This window comes from Carcharhinus amblyrhynchos, chromosome 15 (genome assembly GCF_965287045.1).
Source record: "Carcharhinus amblyrhynchos chromosome 15, sCarAmb.v2.hapA, whole genome shotgun sequence".
Taxonomy (NCBI): Eukaryota; Metazoa; Chordata; class Chondrichthyes; order Carcharhiniformes; family Carcharhinidae; genus Carcharhinus; species Carcharhinus amblyrhynchos.
The window spans coordinates 63615877-63639231 of record NC_137338.1 but is presented as its reverse complement, the minus strand read 5'-3'; the positions used below and the strand labels follow the sequence as shown (position 1 = coordinate 63639231).

Here is a 23355-nt window from a genome sequence, read left to right as displayed (position 1 = left end):
AGACTGGCATTTACCTGGGTACTGAGGGAGAATTTAGCACGGCCAATCCTCCCAACCAGCACTTAGAGTCATAGAGGTTCACAACATGGAAACAGGCCCTTCGGTCCAACTTTTCCATGCCGCCCTTTTTTTAACGACTAAGCTAGACCCAACTGCCTGTGTTTGGCCCATATTCCTCTTAGCCATCTTACCCATGTAACTGTCTAAACGCTATCTCTGGCAACTTGTTCCAGACACTCACCACCCTCTGTGTGAAAAAATTGCCCCTCTGGACGCTTTTGTATCTCTCCCCTCTCACCTTAAACCTATGCCCTCTAGTTTTAGACTCCCTTTGGGAAAAGATATTGACTATTTAGCTGATCTATGCCCCTCATCATTTATTTTATAGACCACTATATGATCACTCCAAGCCTCCTACGCTCCAGAGAAAAAAGTCCCAGTCTATCCACCTACTTCTTTCGGACTGCGGGAGGAAATCAGAGGAAACCCACGCAGACATGGGGAGAAGATGCAGACTCTGCACAGAGGGTGACCCAAGCTGGGAGCTGAACCTGGGTCCCTGGAGCTGTAAGGCAGCAGTGCTAACCACTGTGTCACCCATATCTGATACTTCAAAAAATTAGAAATTCTACCCAACGTCTCAGCTGTCACTGAAGAATGCAACAGTGGAAATGAAAGTATGCAAATGATGGGGCTGAAAAAAAATCAGATAAGTAGTACTGAGAAGTTTGATAGATATTAAAACTGAAAGAGGCACAAAATCCTGATGGTAATCATCCCAAAATATGTTGAGAAGAAGTCAAAGATGAAGAAACAGACAGTCTGATGGCAGGACATTTGAAAAGTATGTCATATCTAACAAATTTAATCAAGTTCTTTAACAAATAATAGACTGTATTGATGGAAAATTGCACAGCATGCTGATTTGATTTTATTGTCATCTATTGGGATACAGTGAAAAGTACTGTTTCTTGCACACTATACAGGCAAAACACACTGTTCACAAGGTACATAGGGGAAAAGGAAAGACATAGAATATAGTATTGCACTACAGGTGGAGTGAAGGGAAAGATCAGTTTAACATATGATAGGACGGTTCAAAAGACTGATGACAGCAGAGAAGCTGTTTTTCAGTCTGTTGGTAATGTTTTCTGACTTTTGTTTTTTCCAACGGAAGAAGAGAATATATGACGTGGATAAAGATTTACAAAAGGCAACTAATAGAACTGTCTCAAATGACAGCATTAAAGAATGTAGTAGTATGGATAGGAAGGTAGCTGACAAAGCAGTAAAGCAGTGGCTCCAGCCAGGAAGAATGTGATTCACTGTTCCCTTGAGATCTACATTGTTCCCCTGAGACCACACACACATAATATACATACATACACACATAAAATGATCTGATTGATCGACATAAAAAGGGAATGTGGTTGAGAAGAGTGTAAGCAACCTGAAAAGACACGTAAAATTTTAGAAGTATATAGGTAAGTTGATAAAGCTGGAAAAATGCAAAAGGATACCAGGTAGAAAAAATGCCTAAACTTGAAATATTCAACTGAATATATTTTAATTGGAATGAGTGATTGTAGAATTTTTCACAACACAGATTTAAAGGTCCATAGGGTAAATAAAATACCTGAGGCTGAACATCTGTCATCTTGTCTGGAGGCCAATCTCTCCCTCTGCTTTGGCTGGACTGTATTGCCTTTTGTAATGCCAGGCGATCATGGCCATCACTACTAGGCATCTAAAATCAAAAGATGCATGTTAGCAACGTAAAGCGAAACAAAATAATCTTTTGCCCTTTGATTCATCTTTAGTAAGGACATGCATTCTTTAGTATTTAGCTTGATCACAACTTGAAGACAGTGTAAGTCTGGCTAATACAACAGATATACATAGATGGTCTTCAAGATGATATGCCATTACATAGCTTTGCCCTAAAGGTTGCCTTCATCTATATGGTGCTCATCAGAGGAGGCGAAGCACAATTAAAATCTGAACAATTAGTAGAAACATTTATGTAAAGATTAACAACTTTTTGAGGAATGGCACGGAATAATCACACATTGTAAGAAATTACATCCTATAAAGGAATGCTTAAGTTGTTGCTGTGGATAAATGGATTAGAAAATCAGATATTTTTGTCTTGCTACAGATATCCAGGAATCAGTTAAACTACTTGGTAATCATACTGTACTTTTAACAAAAAGAACACACAACTTGTGTTCCAATTCCATTAGATCCAGATCAGAAGTACAAATCCAGTAAACAATGCTGCAGATTCATCTTCCATAATTGCTCAATCACAATATAACAAACTAAAACTGCACAAAAACTATTTGGTACTGAAAAAAAAATTTCAAGGAAATATATGGTATTGCTATGAATGAGCTCTTACATGGAGAAAAGATCAGCAGCAGCACAAGTTTGTAGCAATGGAATATTGAATGGTTACAGCATAGGAGGCCAGTCGACCCATCATGTCGATGTGGCCTCTTTTAGCTTTCAGTTAATTATCCAATTCTCTTTTTAAAGCCACGATTCAATGCCACCATACTCTCAGCCAGCTTATTCCAGATGCTAATCATTGGTTGCCTAAAAATTTTTTTTTGCCAATCATCTGAAATCATCATCCTCTGTTTCTTGATCCTTCTACAAATTGGTCAGCTTTCTCCTATCCTGTCCAAATCTTGCATCACTTTGAATATTTTAATCAAATCCCCTGTCAACCATCTCTTCTTCAAGGAGAACAGCCCCATCTTCTACAATCTATCCATATCATTGAAGTTCCTCAAGCATGGAACCATTCTTCTGAATTCTTTCTGCACTCTAATGCTTTTATGTCCATGTGCAAAAGCACATGAATTCCACCTCAAACCCTTGACTAACCATAGAAAGTAGTTTTCTATCCATGTTCTGATGTTCTATCTATTCAGGACAGCTTTCTGTCTACATGGTGCAGCTAACAACTTTAGAGGTAACCCCAAAATGGCCTCAAACTATATGCTTCAGATTTTTTTCTCCTCTAAAAAGCACCATAGCTAGACTATATGCAGAATGCAGCATTTCCCGATCGCATGCCACAGTGCCATGTTGCTGCTTTCCAAAGTTGGAACCTGATTTTTGAACATGCTGTTAGTTCAATGGTAGTAAGAAAAAAAATTTCCTTTTTGCTCAGAAATAAAAATTGAGAACATACAGTTATAATCAAAAAGTTAAGCTCCTGAATACATTTCCAATATTAGTTAGGGATAGATTGGAAGACCCAAGCTTAAACCAATTTTTAAGAAATTTATACTCAGTATGTGCATGCTCTAGCATGGAAGCATCATAGTTGTGTGTTAGGAATACAATATTTTAAAATTAATACCATGGGAAGATTGACTACAGGCAGTTCTCTTGAGGAACAGCTATGTTTTAAATGATTCTTTGCACTAAAAAGAGGAAAGAGGGATTTTCTGATAGTTGGATTTTCTCCATCGCTGTTTTCAGTCTGTAATATAAGATACAAGTATACCAAGTGCATAGATATTGCAGTACAAACAACTATATTCCAGTGTCTTAATTTTTATTGAATAGTTTTAATTACTCCAAATAATCACCAAAAAGACAATATTCAGAGACTTTTTTCTGAAGTGCAGGTTTTATATTAACAATGTTAGATTACCAATCATAGACGTGTCTATTCTCATTCTTTTAAGGACACTGTATTTTTGTGACATCAATTTGACCAGGTGATCTTCCTTAATCCAATGAGTGAAGCAACTTACCTAAAACTACACCTGTTGCATTTTTATCTGGTTATAATAATACAGAAACCTTAAGCATAATTGACTTTGTTAAGATCCCAGACCAAAACCCCAAGGTATATCATGAAACCAGACTAGATGTCAACAATTTTTTAATTTTGACTTAAACGTGAGGAAAGGATGCTTTGTTCCAGGAGTAATTTCACTAACATATTAGGGATCTTTTACTGAAACCAGCTTTATTCATAACACAGTTTAAGTACAACTCTGACAAAATGAAGCAGTTTAACTCTTAACCACTGAAAAATCTTTAAACATGAAAAAACTCTAATTTCTAACTTATCAATATTTCAGTTCCAAGTAAGTAATAGTCTTCCCATAGACATAAATACCACTTTAAATACAGTTAACAAACCCAAGCATATTGCTTTAAATTAGTGTAGAAAGTTCTGAAGCTGTAAAGAGACTTTGTGGAGAAAGACTTCTGTATTTAAACAGCTCCAGCACCAACTCTAAAATGAAAAAGAATCTGTTTCCCTGCTACAAGCTTAGCTCCTCTCATTAACCTAGTATCACATGATTCTGCACACCTAAACATTCATTCCATTTCTTTAATTCAGCAAAAAACCAGGGGACCTTTTCTTTTGTAAATAACAGTGCATTAAGCCTTCTACTAAATAAACACTACATGGCTAAAATGAGTAATTATCCTGTTTTGCAGCAACTGAGCTATATTCCCTCCAGACATACCGACCCTGTAGAAAAAAAACTGAACCTTAAAACATTTTACTGTAACATAAAATATATCAGTAACACAGTATCATCACAACTGACACAAACTAAAACAGATCTCTACTGAAAAAAATCAGACAGAAGCTTTTAATTTTCCGGATGAGAAAAACCACACCTAAAGTAGGCAATATATTTTTCGTAAATCAGAATATGCTATACTGCACAAAAAAATCATTAAAAAATCATTAGAACTCTCAAGAGATGCATATCAAACTTGCTTGGAACACTGAAGCATCATTGTAGATTCCTTGCAAAAGCAAGCAAACTGCTTGAAGTAGCTGCTCCGTATATATCACTCTGCTCATTGGTCCACGAGGGAACAACGTAATGAGAAAAGGTATTGACATAACCTTGATGGTTCCTCTCTTCTCAGAGAATAGAACAAGTTTATTTTAGTCCAATTACTGACTCTTATTTAGCTTTTAAGTTTTGTTGAAATAAGAAATAACCATTCAACCATTCCATCTACAGGGAAAGCCAAAACATAAAAGTGAAAAAAGTGGTGGTGAATTCCGAAGCCAAATGCAATTTAAAGCAAAACAGCTACTGAATGTAACCACTGTCTTACTGACACGTCAATCCCCTTAACAACAAGTTTTGCTTTGGGAATCATAACAAAACAGAGCAGTAAAAATGCTTTGGTTGGTAGTCTTTAAGAAATGAGGGTTCAGGAGAAGTCCTGGAGATTTGAGAAAACAGCAGGAGATTGGTGAATCTGTGTTGTGAGCCATCGTGGCAAAGGTAATCTTTTGAAATTGTAGTGTTCTGCTCAGCGTGGCCAAAGAGCTGAAGATGTGTTTGTGAGTAAGTAGTAGAGTGCAGACCCAGGAATTCAGGGGAATGGAATCTCAGGAGATAAGGCTAAAACCCTGAGAGGTGAGCCATTATTGAGGCAGTCCAGATCCATAATAATTCCAAGGCTAGATTACTGGAGGTGAAGGAAAGAAAGTAAGGAGATATGGGATAGAGGGAAATTTTGCCGATTGGAAGACAGAGGGTGGTAGTGGATGGAAAATTTTCAGACTGGAGACCAGTTACCAGTGGTGTACCACAGGGATCAGTGCTGGGTTCTGTACTGTTTGTGATTTTTATCAATGACTTGGAGGAGGGGTCTGAAGGATGCATCAGTAAATTTGCTGATGACACCAAGATTAGTGAAGTACTGAATGAGGTGGAGGGCTGTTGTAGACTGCAAAGAGACACTGATAGGATGCAGAGCTGGGCCGAAAAATGGCAGATGGAGTTTAACCCTGATAAGTGCGAGGTGATTCATTTTGGTAGGATGAATTTGAATGCGGATTACAGGATCAACGGCAAGGTTCCGAGGAATGTGGAGGAACAGAGAGAGATCTTGGGGTTCATATCCACAGATCTCTGAAAGTTGTCACTCAAGTGGATAAAGCTGTGAAGAAGGCCTATAGTGTGTTAGCGTTGATTAACAGGGGTTTGAGTTTAAGAGCCGTGGGGTTATGCTGCAACTGTACAGGACCACATTTGGAATATTGTGTGCAGTTCTGATCACCTTACTATAACAAAGATATGGAAGCACTGGAAAGAGTGCAGAGGAGATTTACCAGGATGCTACCTGGTTTGGAGGGTAGGTCTTATGAGGAAAGGTTGAAGGAGCTAAGGCTTTTCTCTTTAGAGTGAAGGAGGATGAGAGGCGACTCAATAGAGCTTTATAAGATTATGAGGGGGATAGATAGAGTGGATATTCAAAGATGCATGGTGGGAGATATAGGAGGGATGTCCGAGGTAGGTTCTTTACTCAGAGAGTGGTCGGGGTGTGGAATGGACTGCCTGCTGTGATACTGGAGTCGGACACTTTAGGAACTTTCAAGTGGTTATTGGATAGGCACTGGAGCACACCAAAATAATAGAGTGGGATAGCTTGATCTTGGTTTCGGAGAAAGCTCGGCACAACATCGAGGGCCAAAGTTGGGTTGGATTGTTGTCAGTGCCTGATGGGCTGAATGGCTTCCTCATGTTAGGATTCTATGACTCACCAACTTCCAATCTGATGGGACCATTCCCAAATGCAAGGAATTTTGAAAAATCATAGATGGAGTATTTACTGTCTCTTATAGAACCCTAAGGTGTAAATCATCAAATCCCAAAGATTTGTTTGATCTTAGATCCTTTAGTTTCTCCAATCTTTTTCACTACTGATATTAATTACCTTAATTTCCTCACTCTTTTTAATAGCTAGGTTACCCTCTATTTCTGGTATACATCTTGTGTCTTCTACTGTGGAAACAGTCACAAAATATTCGTTCAATGTGACTTCATTCCCCAAAATAATTTCTCCTGTCTCTCTTTCTATGGAACCAATGTTTACTTTAACAAAAACAGAAAATGCTGGAAAACCTCAGTAGGTCTGACAGTATCTGTGGAGAGTCATTCTGAGTCAAAATGTTGACTCTAGTCTCTCTCCACAGATGCTGTCAGACAGCTGGAGTACTGTGTGCAGTTTTGGGCGCTGTACTTACGCAAGGATATTTTGGCCTTGGAGGGAGTGCAGAGGAGGTTTACTAGGCCAATACCGGAGTTGAGGGGGTTGAGCTATGAGGAGAGGCTGAATAAACTAGGCTTGTACTCGTTAGAGTTTAGAAGAATGAGGGGAGATCTCATTGAGACGTATAAGATGATGAATGGGATGGATAGGATAGAGGTGGAGAGACTCTTCCCGCTCAGAAAGGATAGTAGGACTAGGGGGCACAGCCTCAAGATATGGGGGGGCGGTTTAGAACGGAGTTGAGGAGGAACTTCTTCACTCAAAGGGTGGTGAATCTCTGGAATTCTCTGCCCGTTGAAGTGGTGGAGGCTACCTCGCTAAATATTTTTAAGACGCGGGTTGATGGGTTTTTGATAAGAAAGGGGATTAAGGGTTATGGGGAGAGGGCGGGAATGTGGAACTGAGCCACGACAGATCAGCCATGATCTTACTGAATGGCGGGGCAGGCTCGAAGGGCTAGATGGCCTACTCCTGCTCCTATTTCTTATGTTCTTATGCTGAGTTCTTCCAGCATTTTCTGTATTTGTTTCAGATTCCAACATCTGCTGTATTTTACCTTTATCTCAATGTTTACTTGAGCTACTCTCATCCTTTTTTCACGTTTATAAAATCTCTTATAATCTGCTTTTATATCCCTGGCTTGTTTACTCCCCCCACTAAGTTTTTGTTTTTCAATGGAATATATTTTCAATAGTCACTTAACAAAGAGGATTACAACACAGAACAGGCCCTCCAGCCCTCCAAGCTGCACCGATCATGTTGCCCAACTTAACTAAAACTCCATATCCTTCCGTTCCCATCCTATTCATGTATTTGTAAAGATGCCCCTTAAAAGTCACTGTCGTATCCACTCCCACCACCCGCTGTGTAAAAATCCTGCTTGTACATCTGCTTTAAACCTTGCTTCTCACATTTAAACCTATGCCTCTTAGTAATTGTGGTGCACAACTTAAAATATTACTGAAAAAAAATACGCTGTTTAAACTTTTCATCCATGATTTATCACTACAACATCATAAGAATACCAAGAGAACGATGCTCCCAGCCCACTGTGCTGGCTGGGAGACTTAATCGGAGGCCGTGTAGCGAGCTTCATGCTTGGCACTATGGCCTCAGCATGTCCCTGGCTGTGGATTTCCGGTGTGGAGCTGAATAAGTTATAGAAATGAGGACTTAAATATCACTAGCGGGCTCATGACTTAAGTCTCCAGGTCCGCAAGCCTCTTCCCCCAACCAGTTTACAACAGCTCCCCACTAGCGGGGAGCTGGTAGTGTGGAGTGAAGTTGGCGGGGAGGGGGGGGGGGGGGGGGGGGGGGGGGGGGGGGGTCGGCGGCGGCGGCATTATGGAGGTTCCCCAGAGGGTTGGAGGTGGAGAGGTGCCCCTGGCATTGCCACCTTGGCCTCTGGCACTGCCCAAAAAGCAAAATGGCAATGCCCAGGAAGCACCTTGGCACTGGCCACTGGGAATTGGGCTGTGCCAAGGGGGCAGATGGGGGGGTGGGGGGGAGGTTGGTGGCCTAAAGGGAGTGGGGCCTTTGGGTGGTGAGATTGATGAGGTTGCAGTTCCTGTTGCCACTCTGCACTAGGTGGTGACGTGGGAGGATGGCCAGCGATCAGGGCTGGCCATCGGGGTGGGGATCAGGAGCAGGAGATCGGGACTGGTGGAGGAGGGGTGGGGGGGGATGGTTGGGGCTGGCCAGGACATGTCTGAGAGCCCAGCAATCGGCAAAGGCAGGAGGTGGCAGTGCGGAGCTACTGCACATGTGCTGATCTCGGTGCTCTCAGATCAGCACATGTACAGCAGCCATTCAGCACTATGCTGTTGGCCTCTCCAGTGGGAACAGGTCCCACTCACAGATTTTTAGACTGATTCACGCTAGGACATTCTGTGGCGCAGAATGTGGAAGATTCATTTTGAAAGAATGAAAGCTGAAAAAAACAGTGGGATTTACTCCAATTTATATGTGATTCAAGACGTAAAATTTTGGGGGAGAATCCCACCCCAAATCTGAAAGGGAACAAGTTATATTACATGAGAGGGTGCTGATTTATTGGCAAGCAAGCACAAGAAAATATTTTTCAACATATAAATTTAGGGAAGTATTTTCATTGAACATTTTGGTTATTTAGATGTTTCCCACTGTTTATTTACCGCCATACCTTTCCTAATCAGTCAGTTCTCCCTTCATATCTTTGTCAATAGCTTTGATTACATTTAAGATCCTTATTTTGTGACTGGACTTTGTCACTTTCAAACTTAACATGATTTCAATGGCATTATGATCATTATTTCCCAGTGGACCTTTTACTATAGTATTACTAAGTAATCCTACTTCATAACACAATAATAGATCTAAGATAACTTAATCCCCAGTTGGTTTCACAATGTAATGCTGCAGGAAATTGTCAAAATATTGTACAAACTCATCTTCCAGACTATCCTTGCCAATTTAATTGTTCGAGAATATGTAGAGAAGAATATGCTTGAATTACTTGAAGAGATGCCAAATGGCATTCAACCTGAAAAAGTGCAAAACTATATCTACCAACTAATCAAAGCAATTCACTGGTGCCACAAGAATGATATTGTCCATCGAGGTAACTACTAAAAGTAATATCTTTGGACTTCTTCATTTTAGCAATGGCATGTGTATATTTATTTTCCACTTTTCTTCAAATACTTAAAATTTGTGGACATGGATTCTTCGAAGAACAGTAAGAATCACTCAGCATTGTGCTGCACTTGATAGCCATTTAGAAAAGTCAAATATGTTATTGTAACTGATTTTGCCGATTGCTTGGTCACTTATTTTTGTGTCAAAAGGATTTATTGTACATGGAACACAACATTTTGAGGACCAGTTGTTCCATTCAAGACGTTGATAACTAGAGTGCAAGTTATTCTTTGCACAGTGATAATAAGATATTACTTTTTTACTTGACACCTGCCCAGACATGGAGTGGAATCTTGTGCTGGTTCGAGGTTGGGAAAGCAAAGTGAGCTGGAGAACTTAATTGAGTGGGAGACCAAACATCCAATAGGAAGATAGAGAGTGCCTGATGGGGAGGGAAGGTGAAGATGGACATAGGAGGGAGGGAAATGACCTTCCGTCTTGAGAGTGGGGATCATGTGAATGGAAGGGGAGAGGGTTTCCAGACAGGATTGGTGGGAAAAAAAATGATCTTAAAGGGTGGGCTCAGTGTTGTCTATTGTGGGGTCCTTGGGATTGAAATGGGGTTACTGGGCAGCGGACGAAACAGTTCCAGTGAGAAAGGGTGTACAGAATATGCTAGGGTGGCAAGTCCAGGATAATGTTGTAGTGGCAGGTGGTCCCATGGAGTTCATGGAAACTAAGAAAACAATTGATGTGGATAACTGAAGGGTTTGTATGATCATTGGGAGGTTAACGGATGTAGGCTCAGAGGAAAAAGAGGGCAGTTGGAGGGTGATGGTTATAGGGTAAAGGTAATGCGAGAGAAATATTTATTTATGTTGGGTAGGTCTAGGGTTTTGGGGGGTTTGGTGAGTGACAGAGGAGGGTAGAAGTTGGAGTGCATTTGAAAGGTGACTTGTACTTTTTTTTAGTCTCGGCTAGAAAAAGCAGTCACTGTGAAATTGCAATCCTTTGAAGTGGTAGGAGGATCCTTATGGGTGGGTGAAGTTAAGGTGAGCCCAGTCAGCCATCTTATGCACAACCTAATAATCATGGGTCAACTGGATAAGAACCATGCACAAGTGTCTTCTTCTTTCTATGGTTATGTTCCCAGCATAGTAGCATTGATTCCTTACCATTGGATTTCGTTCCAGGCAGATCTCAGCAAGATTGGGAGCTGGAGGAGAGTATGAGCTAAAGAACAGTTTCTGCTGACCGAGGCATGGAGAAAGGAGGGAGAGTTTGCAGCAGTACGGACAAAGGGGTGGGGGTAACAGGGAGGATACTGGATTATGCAGAGAACCTCATGTTAGAAGTTTTGAGATGCGGCACGGTGGCACAGTGGTTAGCACTGCTGCCTCTCAATGCCAGGGGACCCAGGTTCAATTCCCGACTTGGGCCACTGTCTGTGTGGAGTTTGCTCATTTTCCCTGTGACTATGTGGAATTCCTCCAGGTACTCCGGTTTCCTCCTACAGTCTAAAGATGTGTGAGTTAAGTGGATTGGCCGTGCCAAATTGCTCCTTAATGTCAGGGGGAACGAGCTAGGGTAAATGCATGGGGTTATGGGGATAGGGCCTGGGTGGGATTGTGGTTGGTGTAGAAATGATTGGCTGAATGGCCTCCATCTGCACTGTAGGATTTTAAGGAAGTCCAGAATGACTGTAGGAAGAGCATAGGACATATCAGGAATGTCAGAGATCCTGAAATTCAGGAGAAATGAAGGAAACTCAAGAAAAACAGAGGGAGTGCATAGAATGATAAAGAGCTTGTTAAAGGTTAACCATGTGGGTAGGCACAGTGCTGGTTGGAAACTTCAAGGATACCAATAAATGTTCATAGTTGATAAAGCAGTGGGTGGAACTTACCTGAAGGGTATGTTGGACTGTGGCTCTAGGATGGTGGATGGAAGCTCAGTAGTGATAAGAGGTTCACGGTCATGGCTTCCAAATTGAATGTCAGTGCTCCCATGTCCCTGTACTTGGCTGCATCAACAAGAGGAGATTTAAACATTGATCCTCCAGGAAGGAATTGATCAAGATGGAGGGCAGGATTTGCCTAATGCCAAGTATAAGGCTTCCCAATGGGCAGAAATGATCAGGACAAGAGGGAGGGCCTCAAAGAATATGCTGACCAAATCAGTTCCTGCAATTTTTTCACTGATAACCTCAGGCAGAGATGAAGGGGCAAGTGAATCCAGCACTTATGAAGGAACTGACTAGAGGGTTGCCCAGGCCATACAGAGCAATTACCGGAGCATCAACAGGAATGGGCAGCAGAGAATCAAGTAGTGAGATGCGGTAACAGCTGCTCCATGATGAGGTGTGGGACTGGAAGGCAACCCAGTGGCAGTAGTGTTAAAAGCGATCGTGGCATTGAACTTCTTCAGCAGTGGCTCTTTCCAGGGCTTTACTAAGGACAGGTGTGGAATATTCACACCTGCAAGTACAACTGTATCCAAGAAGTGACAGATGCCCTGTTCAGAAGATCAGATGGTTTCGTAAATTTTGCTGCAGACCTGAGAGCCAGGTGTCACAGCAGTGGGATTTGCTGCAAATGCAAGATTCCCACAAGTACAAAGCGCAATTGACTACACACGTTGTGCCAAAAGCTCCCCGGGACCAGCCTTCTACGTTCATCATTAGAAAAGGGTTTCACTCTATGAATGTGTGGCTGTTATGTATCACATCAATCAAACCCTTAAGATGTGTGCACACTACTCAGTGAACTCTCACGATGCCTATTTCCTGAGCAACTCGAAAGGTGCCATAAATATTTGCTCCACCTTGTCGAATGCAGTGCTGGCACATTGATGACAGGAATGCACTACAGGCACATTGATGACTTGGTATCAATGGGTGCTATTCTGATTGGCGGTTGGTGACTAGTGGAGTGCCGTAGGGATCGGTGCTGGGGCCTCAGCTATTTACCATTTATATAGATGATCTGGAGGAGAGGGCTGAGTGTAGGGTGACGAAATTTGCTGATGACAAGAAGATGAGTGGTAAAGCAAATTGCGTGGAGGGTGTGGAAAGTCTGCAGAGAGATCTGGATAGGCTGAGCGAGTGGGTGAGGACCTGGCAGATGGAGTACAATGTTAGCAAGTGTGAGGTTATCCACTTTGGCAAAAATAATAGTAGGAGGGATTACTATTTAAAGGGCGTAAAGCTGCAGCATGCTACGGTGCAGAGGGACCTGGGGGTCCTTGTGCACGAGTCGTAAAAACCCAGTCTGCAGATGAAGAAGGCAAATGGAATGCTAGCCTTTATAGCGAGGGGGATAGAATATAAAAGCAGGGAGATCTTGCCGCAACTGTGCAGGGTACTGGTAAGGCCGCAGCTGGAGTACTGTGTGCAGTTTCGGTCACCGCACTTGCGCAAGGATATTTTGGCCTTGGAGGGAGTGCAGAGGAGGTTCACTAGGCTGATACTGGAGATGAGGGGGTTGGACTACGAAGGGAGACTAAATAGACTGGGTCTGTACTCGTTGGACTTTAGAAGGATGACGGGGGGATCTTATAGAGTCGCATAAGATAATGAAGGGGATGGATAGGGTAGAGGTAGAGAGATTCTTCCTGCTTAGAAAGGATAGCGGGACTAGAGGGCACAGCCGCAAGATAAGGGGGGGGGGTGGTGCAGTTTAGATTGGAGTTGAGGAGGAACTTCTTCACTCAAAGGGTGGTGAATCTCTGGAATTCTCTGCCCGTTGAAGTGGTGGAGGCTACATTGCTAAATATATTTAAGTCACGGGTAGATAGGTTTTTGACAGACAAGGGAATTAAGGGTTATGGGGAGAAAGCGGGAAAGTGGAACTGATCCACTTCAGATCAGCCATGATCTTATTGAATGGCGGGGCAGGCTTGAAGGGCTAGATGGCCTACTCCTGCTCCTGTTTCTTATGAGACTCAATGAAGATCAAAAGTCCTCAACAATTATTACAATGTTTTTGTTACAACCTTCAATTATAACTTGTTTAATGCTCTGTCCAACTTACGACACATATGAATAAGCAGATATGAAATTTTGCATTACCTTTTCAAAAAGCAAAAAAAACTGTAACCATCGCAGCAAAAATACACCAAAGTATAATGCCCCAGTCGCAACATATGGTTAAGAATGGTAAGAATGGTTACAGACAAGAACGTGAAAAATCACCAGACCAAAATATAAATGCAAACTTCTAAAGTAAAATAATCCGATCTCCACCTTCACTGGTCCCACTAAAGAATTAGCAGTTTGCATGTGAAAGTCAAGTAACGCAAGGGGAAAAAAATAGAAGGCTGCAATTCTGCTGAATTGTGAATAAGTGCCCACACCAGCGGGAAAACCAGAGTGTTTCCCACTGGCGCTACCAGCAGTCTGCAGTCGCAATTCAAAATATGTTAATAGGTCAGTTCTTCCCCCAAGTATTTCTGACTTTCCAATGCCTGGATTTGCTGCAGTTGGGATTCAGCTGTTAGCCCTCGACAGACAGGAGCAATATTTCAGTACTCCCTTCAGCAGCTCTCTCTGTTTAGGGATGGCACAGTGGCACAGTGGTTAGCACTGTTGCCTCACAGCACCAAGGACCCGGGTTTGATTCCCAGCTTGGGTCACTGTGTGGTATCTGCACGTTCTCCCTGTGTCTGTGTTGGTTTCCTCCCACAATCCAAAAGACGTGCTGGATAGGTGCAACGGCTATGCTAAATTCTCCCTCAGTGTATCTGAACAAGCACTGGAGTGTGGCAATTAGGGGCTTTTCACACTAACTTCATTACAGTATTAATGTAATCCTACTTGTGATACAAATAAATAAACGTTAAAACTTTAAACTTTATCAACTTTAAACTTAAATGTGGCTGGGAAAAGATTGTCACCCAGATTCCTCGCGTCAGAAGTAGTGAGGATGCTCAATGCTGAGGAGGAGGGCAGCCACCCTCTCACCAGGAGATGGCGGGGGGGTGCCATCAGCCAAGATAGTGGAGGCATGAGAAATTGTGGTCAGTACAAGAAGTTTCACCAGGAGGGTTGGCATACAATGCTGCAAGAAGGTAAATGACTTGCTCTGCTCTGCAAGGGTAGGGTGGAACGGTGACACAGTGGTTAGCACTGCTGCCTCACAGCACCAGGGATCTGGGTTCAATTCTGGCCTTGGGTGACTGTGTGTGTGTGTGTGGATGATAGTCATGACGTGGAGATGCCAGCATTGGACTGGGGTAAGCACAATAAGAAGTCTCACAACACTGGGTTAAAGTCCAACTGGTTTATTTGGCAGCACAAGCTTTTGGAATGTCGCTCCTTCTTCAGGTGAGTGATGAGTTCACAAACACAGCATATATAGACACAAACTTAAATTTAGAAGATAATGGTTGGAATTCGAATCTTTACAGGTAATCGAGTCTTAAAGGTATAGAGAATGTGAATGGAGAGAGGGTTAAGCACAGGTTAAAGAGATGTGTATTGTTCCCAGCCAGGACAGTTACTGAGATTTTGCAAGCCCAGGCAAGTCGTGGGGATTACAGAGAGTGTGACATCAACCCAAGATCCGGTTGAGGCCGTTCTCATGCGTGCAGAACGTGGCTATCAGTTTCTGCTCAGCGATTCTGCGTCATCATCTTCCTTGGAGAATCAGTTGCATTCTTGGACACACGCATCTCCATCAAGGACGATCACCTCAGCACTTCACTGTACCGCAAGCCCATGGATACTCTTACGATGTTCCACTTCTCCAGCTTCCACTCTAAACATGTTAAAGAAGCCATCCCATACAGACAAGTTCTTCATATACATAGGATCTGTTCAGATGAGGAGGATCACAACAGATACCTGAAAGACACCCTCATAAGAACAGGATATGGCACTCAACTCATCAATCAACAGTTCCAACGCGCCACAGTGAAAAACCACACCGGCCTCCTCAGAAGACAAACACGGGACACGGCGGACAGAGTACTCTCAATTGTCTAGTACTTCCTGAAGTGGAGGAGCTACGACATCTTCTTCAAAGCCTTCAACATGTCATTGATGAAGACGAGCATCTCGCCAAGGCCATCCCCATACTCCCACTTCTTGCCTTCAAATAACCACACAACCTCAAACAGACCATTGTCTGCAGCAAACTACCCAGTCTTCAGGAGAACAGTGACTGACACCACACAACCCTGCCATAGCAACCCCTGCAAGACGTGCTGGATCATCCACACGGATACCATCCTCTCACGTGAGAACACCATCCACCAGGTACACAGTACATACTCTTGTGACTCAGGACTGTCCACCTGATATGCTGCAGGAAAAGATGTCCCAAGCTATGATACATTGGGAAAACCATGCAGACGCTACGACAACAGATGAATGGACACTGCTCAACAATCGCCAGGCAGAAATGTTCCCTTCCTGTCAGTCATGGGCATTCAGCCTCTAATCTTCGGGTAAGTGTTCTCCAAGGCAGCCTTCACGACTCATGACAACACAGAATTGCTGAGCAGAAACTGATAGCCAAGTTCCACACACGAGGGTGGCCTCAACTGGGACCTTGGGTTCATGTAACACTATCTGTAACCCCCACAACTTGCCTGGGCTTGCAAATTCTCACCAACTGTCCTGGCTGGAGACAATACACATCTCTTTAATCTGTGCTTAACCCTCTCTCCACTTACAGTGTCTGTACCTTTGAGAGTTGATTACCTGTAAAGACTTGCATTCCAACCATTATCTTGTAAATTGAGTTTGTGTCTAGAAATTTGTTTGTTTGTGAATACAACTCCTCACTCACCTGAAGAAGTGACACTGAAAGCCTGTCCTACCAAATAAACCCATTGGACTTTAACCTGGTGTTGTGAGACGTCTTACTGTGTGTGTGGAGTTTGCATGTTCTCCCTGTGTGGGTTTCCTTCGGGTGCTCTGGTTTCCTCCCACAGTACAAAAATGTGCAAGTTTAGGTTGATTGGCAATGCTAAATTGCCCTTTGTTGTTAGGGGACTAGCAGGGTAAATACATAGTGTTATGGAGATAAAGCCTGGAGAGGATTGTTGTCAGTGTAGGCTTGATGGGCCAAATGGCCTCCTACAGCACTGCAGGGATTCTAAGATTTTAGCAGTGCCCCTTCCTGCTCCTAGAATCACTATGTCCCTAATGTCTACCATCTCACCTAAAACCCCCTCAACCCCACCACACCAAATTCTAACATTGTCATGCAGAATCCCCATCTGATTACGCCTCCTCCACTGCCCCCCACATCTCCCAAGCCCGCAGTCCACTTCATACTATCATAGTCCTGATGGGACTGGGCCCCCATGCCCACACAAACCACCAGCTATCAGCCTCCCCCCGCCCCGCCCCCAACTACTCCTTGAACCCCTAGTCAGGCCAACTTCTCACTCTATCATCATTGTGTCCCCATAGACAAAAATTACCTTCAACAAGAGGGAGCAGACGAAGATGAGCAGGGGCAAACTGAAGATATGAGTCCTCTCCCCTCTGAGGAGAGGTCCTGGAAATTGTGAGTGAGACACAGGAGTGATTTGTTGCTGACTGTGAAGTCAGCAGGCCCAAGGCAAGTAAGAGCCCAAAGCACCCTGGTCCAGATGACCTTTCTCAAGTGAATCTATCCTCCGCAACCCTGACATCTCCACCAGCTGACCCCTTATCTTGTAGGATGTCCGCTGTTTGAGGCTTGGCCATCTACCATAGCTCCAGGGAAGACACAGACATACCATTACTACATTCACCAGCACCAAGCAACAGTGAAGACACTCACCTTGATAGGAAACGTTCATGGACAGGCTTCTGGATTGATCAGTACCACACTGCTGCAATTGCACATCAGGTAGAGGCTGGAACATCTAAGAAAATGGCCAGTCAGAGGACTGATGGCTCTCCAAGAACTACTGGCCCTAAAACAGATGTCAGGTTTCTGAAATCGTTCATCCCAGTCCTCGTCACTGTGCAAATGCAGAGCCAGGCTTTACTTGATGGGGGGGCTGTTTGTGACCTTCCGGCAGGTGCAGACACAACTGGAGTCAGGCAGCCTCATCTCGCAGGAGATGGTACCGGCATTGAGTGTACCCAAGCCAACACTGCAATGTTTATGCTGAAAGCATTGGAACCAAGGTGCAGAAAATGGAATGGCAGTGCAGGATGACAGAGAGGCTTCTGGAGGTCACTCCAGCTGCCCATCCGTCCCATGGAATGACACAGGGCCAACGAGTACTCAGAGAGAGGAGGAATTGCTGAAGCTCTGTCTGGGGCTTTCAACCATGAAGATTCAGGCTGTACAGTCCTCCTGAATCCTCCCTTTCTGACAGTGAACAGAACAGGGTGGCATGTCGTCACCTGTACACCCAAAGATCAGCCAGGTCTATCCACGTCCATGTTCTCCAGAGGACGCCACCAAGGGCATCACAGGCCAGAGGGTGCAATCATCAGCATTCTGCCTCCATCTCTGATATGCAACCTGGGGACTCAAAGCAGGGAGCAGGGGAACCAAAGATGGAGGGCCACTGACTAGGCATAGATGAAGTTTCACACTTGTAGTTAGAGGGAAGGGGGAGTTGCATTTTGTTCATTGAGCTTGTTACTTCACTGAAAAATCATTGAAACTAAAATATATATTCAGATGAAAATTGTATTAAAATGAAGTTTTTCACAAATTCTTTTTGGGCTGTCAGTCAATTTTTAAAAAGTCATTACATTTAAAACTGCTAATTGCATTACAATTAGAATTACCATACGCAGGAACCCAGCCTGGGCTGGTGGGTGGGTCAGGTGAATCCCGATAGCCATCACTCTGGGGGAATACCAATTTTTGGCTGATGCTCTATCAAGCACGGCATTGGAATTCGTATTGGCTGTCTGACTGGGCTGGAGAATCTCTCCCAATATGCTTTCAACAGTTTATAACATATTTAAGGATATTTTCTTGTTTTTAAAAAATAAAACCGACACGTCATTAAATTTAAAACATATATATTTGTATGTTTTTATGTATTTTTTTCATACATCTGATTAGTTAATGCTTCTGTTTATAGTTCCCTGCGGTAAACATCCTCAGACTCTGAAGAGAAGATACTTGGGTGTCAGTAGTGGAGTTATGCTGGATGTTATGAAGGAATGAAACTTTGGTGTGGCATTTGATTAAATTTTTCACACTGGTTTAGCTAATCCTGCAGCAGAATTATTTGATTATTTTCCAGTTCTTTTCCATATTCCACATTTACTTCTCAATTAATAAACAAATACGGAGTAAGATCATCTGTTCCTAAGGTCTCTTCCCTGTTACATATATATTTCAATTAAAATTAAACATCAAATCTACTATGGGATATATACCTTGAACAAAAACAAGCTACTTCTGTACTGTGGATAAAGTTGTACAATGATATTTTTCTCTTTGAAGAACTTGCTAAAACCGAATCCATCTGAAAGATACTTCACAGACCAGTGCTTGAACCACGCTGTATTCCAGACTCAGATTGTTGGACAGGTCTAGTGGCACTTCCCCAACACAGTTAGCTAAAAGAAAATCTCATCCCGTAGGAAGCAGGTAAAAGAAGTATATGATTGTAGAAATTCTATTGTCTCTCTGTTTAGCTACCCATTAACATTTGTGGACCATGTTAAACATGATCAGGCCTCATTCTCCTGTCAAAATTAATCACTACTCCAGAATTACCTTGAAGAAAGAGGATAATTGTAACTTTTCTCCACGACCATCTTCTAAAACTCCTCTCACCTGTCTACTCCATCCATACCTCTCAAGTGTGAGGAGTTCATGGATTATTTTGTATAATATTAACGGTAGGACTCTAGGCAGTGTGGAAGATCAGAAGGATCTTGAGGTCCGAGTTCAAAGGACGCTCAAAGCAGCTGCGCAGATTGAAGCTGTGGTTAAGGCGGCGAATGGTGTACTGGCCTTCATCAATCGAGGAATTGAGTTTAGGGGCCGAGAGATAATGTTGCAGGTATATAGGACCTGGTCAAACCCCGCTTGAAGTACTGTGCTCAGTTCTGGTCGCCTCATTACAGGGAGGATGTGGAAGCCACAGAAAGGGTGCAGAGGAGGTTTACAAGGATGTTGCCTGGATTGGGGAGCATGCCTTATGAGGATAGGTTGAGGGAGCTTGGCCTTTTCTCCTTGGAGAGACAAAGGATAAGGGGTGACCTGATGAGGTGTATAAGATGTTGAGAGGTATTGATCTAGTGGATAGTCAGAGGCTTTTTCCCAGGGCTAAAATTGTTGCCACAAGAGGATACAGGTTTAAGATGCTGGGGAGTAGGTACAGAGGAGATGTTAGGAATAAATTTTTCACTCAGAGTGGTGGGTGCGTGGAATGAGCTGCTGGCAACAGTGGTGGAGGCGGATTCAATAGGGTCTTTTAAGAGACTTTTAGATAAGTACAGGGAACTTAGTAAGATAGAGGATTATAGGTAAGCCTAGTAATCTCTAAGGCAAGGACATGTTTGGCACAACTTTGTGGGCCAAAGGGCCTGTATTGTGCTGTAGTTTTTCTATGTTTCTAAGAATTAACAAGTTGAGACTACTTTAAATAATACATCAACAACTAACAATGGTTGGTAGTCTAAAGATACTAACACGTTTAGAATAACCTGTATGCTCTGGGGTGCCATGCATCACCTGAATAGGTTGCCTGCCATTTGTATCATGGCCACTGCAGGCAGGGACCACATATAGGTTGGTGTGCAGGCATGGCCATTGCGCACCATTGAGCCATTTGCCATGGGTGCTGATACAGCATTCCCTTCCTGGTGGTCAGGCACACAGGGCAGGGACAGCCTCCTGATTATCACAATATGGGTTTCCATTAGAACATAGAACACTACTTCACAAACAGGTCCTTCGGCCCACAAATTGCACTGATCACATCTATACCTACCAAGCCATAGAACTATCTGTAACTCCCAATGCCATTAGATCCCATATACTCATCCAGAAGTCTTTTAAAAGACCCCAGAGAGTTTGCCTCTACCACCACCGACGGCAGCTGATTCCACTTACTCACCACCCTTTGAGTGAAAAACTTACCCCTAACATCTCCTCTGTACTTGCTTCCCAGCACCTTAAACCTGTGTCCTCTCGTAGTGACCATTTCAGCCCTGGGAAATAGCCTCTGAGAATCCACCCTATCTATTCTTCTCAACATTTTATAAACCTCTATCAGGTTGCCTCTCGACCTTCATCTCTCCAGGGAGAAGAGACCTAGCTCCCTCAACCTATCTTCGTTAGGCATGCCTCCCAATCCAGGCAACATCCTCTGCACTCTCTCAATAGCTTCCACATCCTTTCTGTAGTGAGGCGACCAGAACTGCGCACAGTACTCCAAGTGGGATCTGACAAGGGTCTTATAAAGTTGCAGCATTACCTCCCAACTCCTAAACTCAATCCCTTGATTGATGAAGGCCAGTACATCATATGCCTCCTTGACCACATCCTCCACCTGCGAGGCCGATGTAAGAGTCCTATGGACCTGGACCCCAAGATCCTTCTGCTCTTCAACACAGCTAAGACTCCTACCCTAACCCTTGATATTGTACTCCTGCATCCTGTTGGTCCTGCCAAAATGGACCACTACACATTTATCCACATTGAAGTCAATCTGCCACTTCTCCACCCAGTCTTGCATCCTATCTACGTCACATCCTTCCAGACTATCCACAACACCACCAACCTTCGTATCGTCAGCGAACTTACTAACCCATCCCTCCACTTCCTCATCCAGGTCATTTATGAAAATGACAAACAGCAAGGGTCCTAGAACAGATCCCTGGGGCACTCCACTGGTGACCAACCCCATGCAGAAAAAGACCCATCCACAACCACTCTCTGCCTTCTGCAGGCAAGCCAGTTCTGGGTCCACAAAGCCAAAGCCCCTTGGATCCCATGCCCTCTCACCTTCTCAAGAAGTCTTGCATGGGGGGCCTTATCAAAAGCCTTGCTGAAGTCCACGTAAACTACGTCCACTGCTCTTCCTTCATCAAGGTGTTCAGTCGCATTTTCAAAGAACTCAATTAGGCTCGTAAGGCACGACCTGCCCTTGACAAAGCTGTGCTGACTATTCCTGATCATTCTAAACTTCTCTAAATGCTCATAAATCTTGTCCCTCAGAATCCTCTCCATCAACTTACCAACCACTGAGGTCAGACTCACCGGTCGGTAGTTTCCCAGGCTATCCCTGTTCCCTTTCTTGAAAATAGGAACCACATCCGCAATCCTCCAATTCTCCAGAACCTCTCCTGTCTCCATCGACAATGCAAAGATCATCGCCAGGGGCTCTGCAATCACTTTCCTCACCTCCCACAGGAACCTGGGGTACATCCCATCTGGTCCCGGCGACTTATCTATCTTGATAGAATTTAAAAGTTCCAACACATCTTCTTTCTTAACATACACAGACTCAATCTTTTCAGTCTGCCGCAAACCTCTAGTACAACCTCCCAGATCACTTTCCACCGTGAATACCGAGGCAAAGTACTCATTAAGCACCTCTGCCATTTCTTCCGGTTCCACACAAACATTTCCCCCTTCACCTTTTATAGGTCCTATCCCTTCTCTTCTCATCCGTTTACTCTTCACATATTTGTAGAACGCCTTGGGATTTATAGGATCAAGAGAAACGAGAGTTTCCTCCCACATCCCAAAGATGCGCTTTTAGGCTGATTGATTGGGTAACAAATTGTCCCTATATTGGACCTCCCTGATCCTCGCACATTAGGCGTAGACTAAAATCATGAATAGGTCACTGAGACAATGGGACGGCGGCGCGGGCTCGTTGGGCCAAAGGGCCTGTTTCCCGTGTTGTGTTGTTGTTCTTTGTTCTTTGATTCTCCTTAATCTTACCCACCAAGGCCTTCTCATGTCCCCTTCTGGCTCTCCTAATTTCCTTTTTAAGCTCCTTTCAACAAGCCTTATACTCCTCTACATCCTTAACATCTCTTAGCTCTCTGAACCTTTTATACACCTTTCTTTTCTTCCTGACCAGGTTCACCACAACCTTCATGCACCACAGCTCCCACGACCTACTTGTCTCATCGGAAAGTTGTCGTGCAGAGCTCCAGTCAAACATTCCTTGAAAATCCGCCACCTTCCTTCTGTACTTTTCCCCAAGAACACCTCCTTCCAGTTTACTCGTCCAATTGTCTGCCTGATGTCATCATATTTCCCCTTACTCCAGACAAACACCTTCCTAGCCTGCCTGATCCTCTCTTTCCAATGCTATCGTGAAGGAGATAGAATTATGATCTCCATCCCCGAGATGCTCTCCCACTGAGATCTCCGACACCTCTCCTGGTTCATTAGGATATGGTGCTCGACTCATAGATCGGCAGTTTCGATGCGCCACAGCGAAAAACCGCACCGATCTCCTCAGAAGACAAACACGGGACACAGTGGACAGAGTTCCCTTCGTCGTCCAGTACTTCCCCGGAGCGGAGAAGCTACGACATCTTCTCCGGAGTCTTCAACATATCATTGATGAAGACGAACATCTCGCCAGGGCCATCCCCACACCCCCACTTCTTGCTTTCAGACAACCACACAACCTCAAACAGACCATTGTTCGCAGCAAACTACCCAGCCTTCAGGAGAACAGTGACCACAATACCACACAACCCTGTCACAGCAGCCTCTGCAAGACATGCCGGATCAT

At 43.6% G+C, this 23355-nt stretch overlaps 1 protein-coding gene across 5 annotated transcripts in view; it reads right to left on the bottom strand.

The window, feature by feature from the left end:
• LOC145353369 (cyclin-dependent kinase-like 5) overlaps positions 1-23355 on the bottom strand; it is a 208296-nt gene that overhangs the window by 6098 nt on the left and 178843 nt on the right. For 4 of the 5 annotated variants that reach the window (XM_080204064.1, XM_080204066.1, XM_080204065.1 and 1 more), the window contains 2 exons: positions 3374-3496; positions 1637-1747 (listed from right to left, as the gene is read on the bottom strand). In XM_080204064.1, the coding sequence (XP_080060190.1) occupies positions 1637-1747; positions 3374-3496 (234 nt within the window). The remainder of the gene's footprint in view (positions 1-1636; positions 1748-3373; positions 3497-23355) is intronic. The other variant, XM_080204067.1, reaches the window with a different exon arrangement.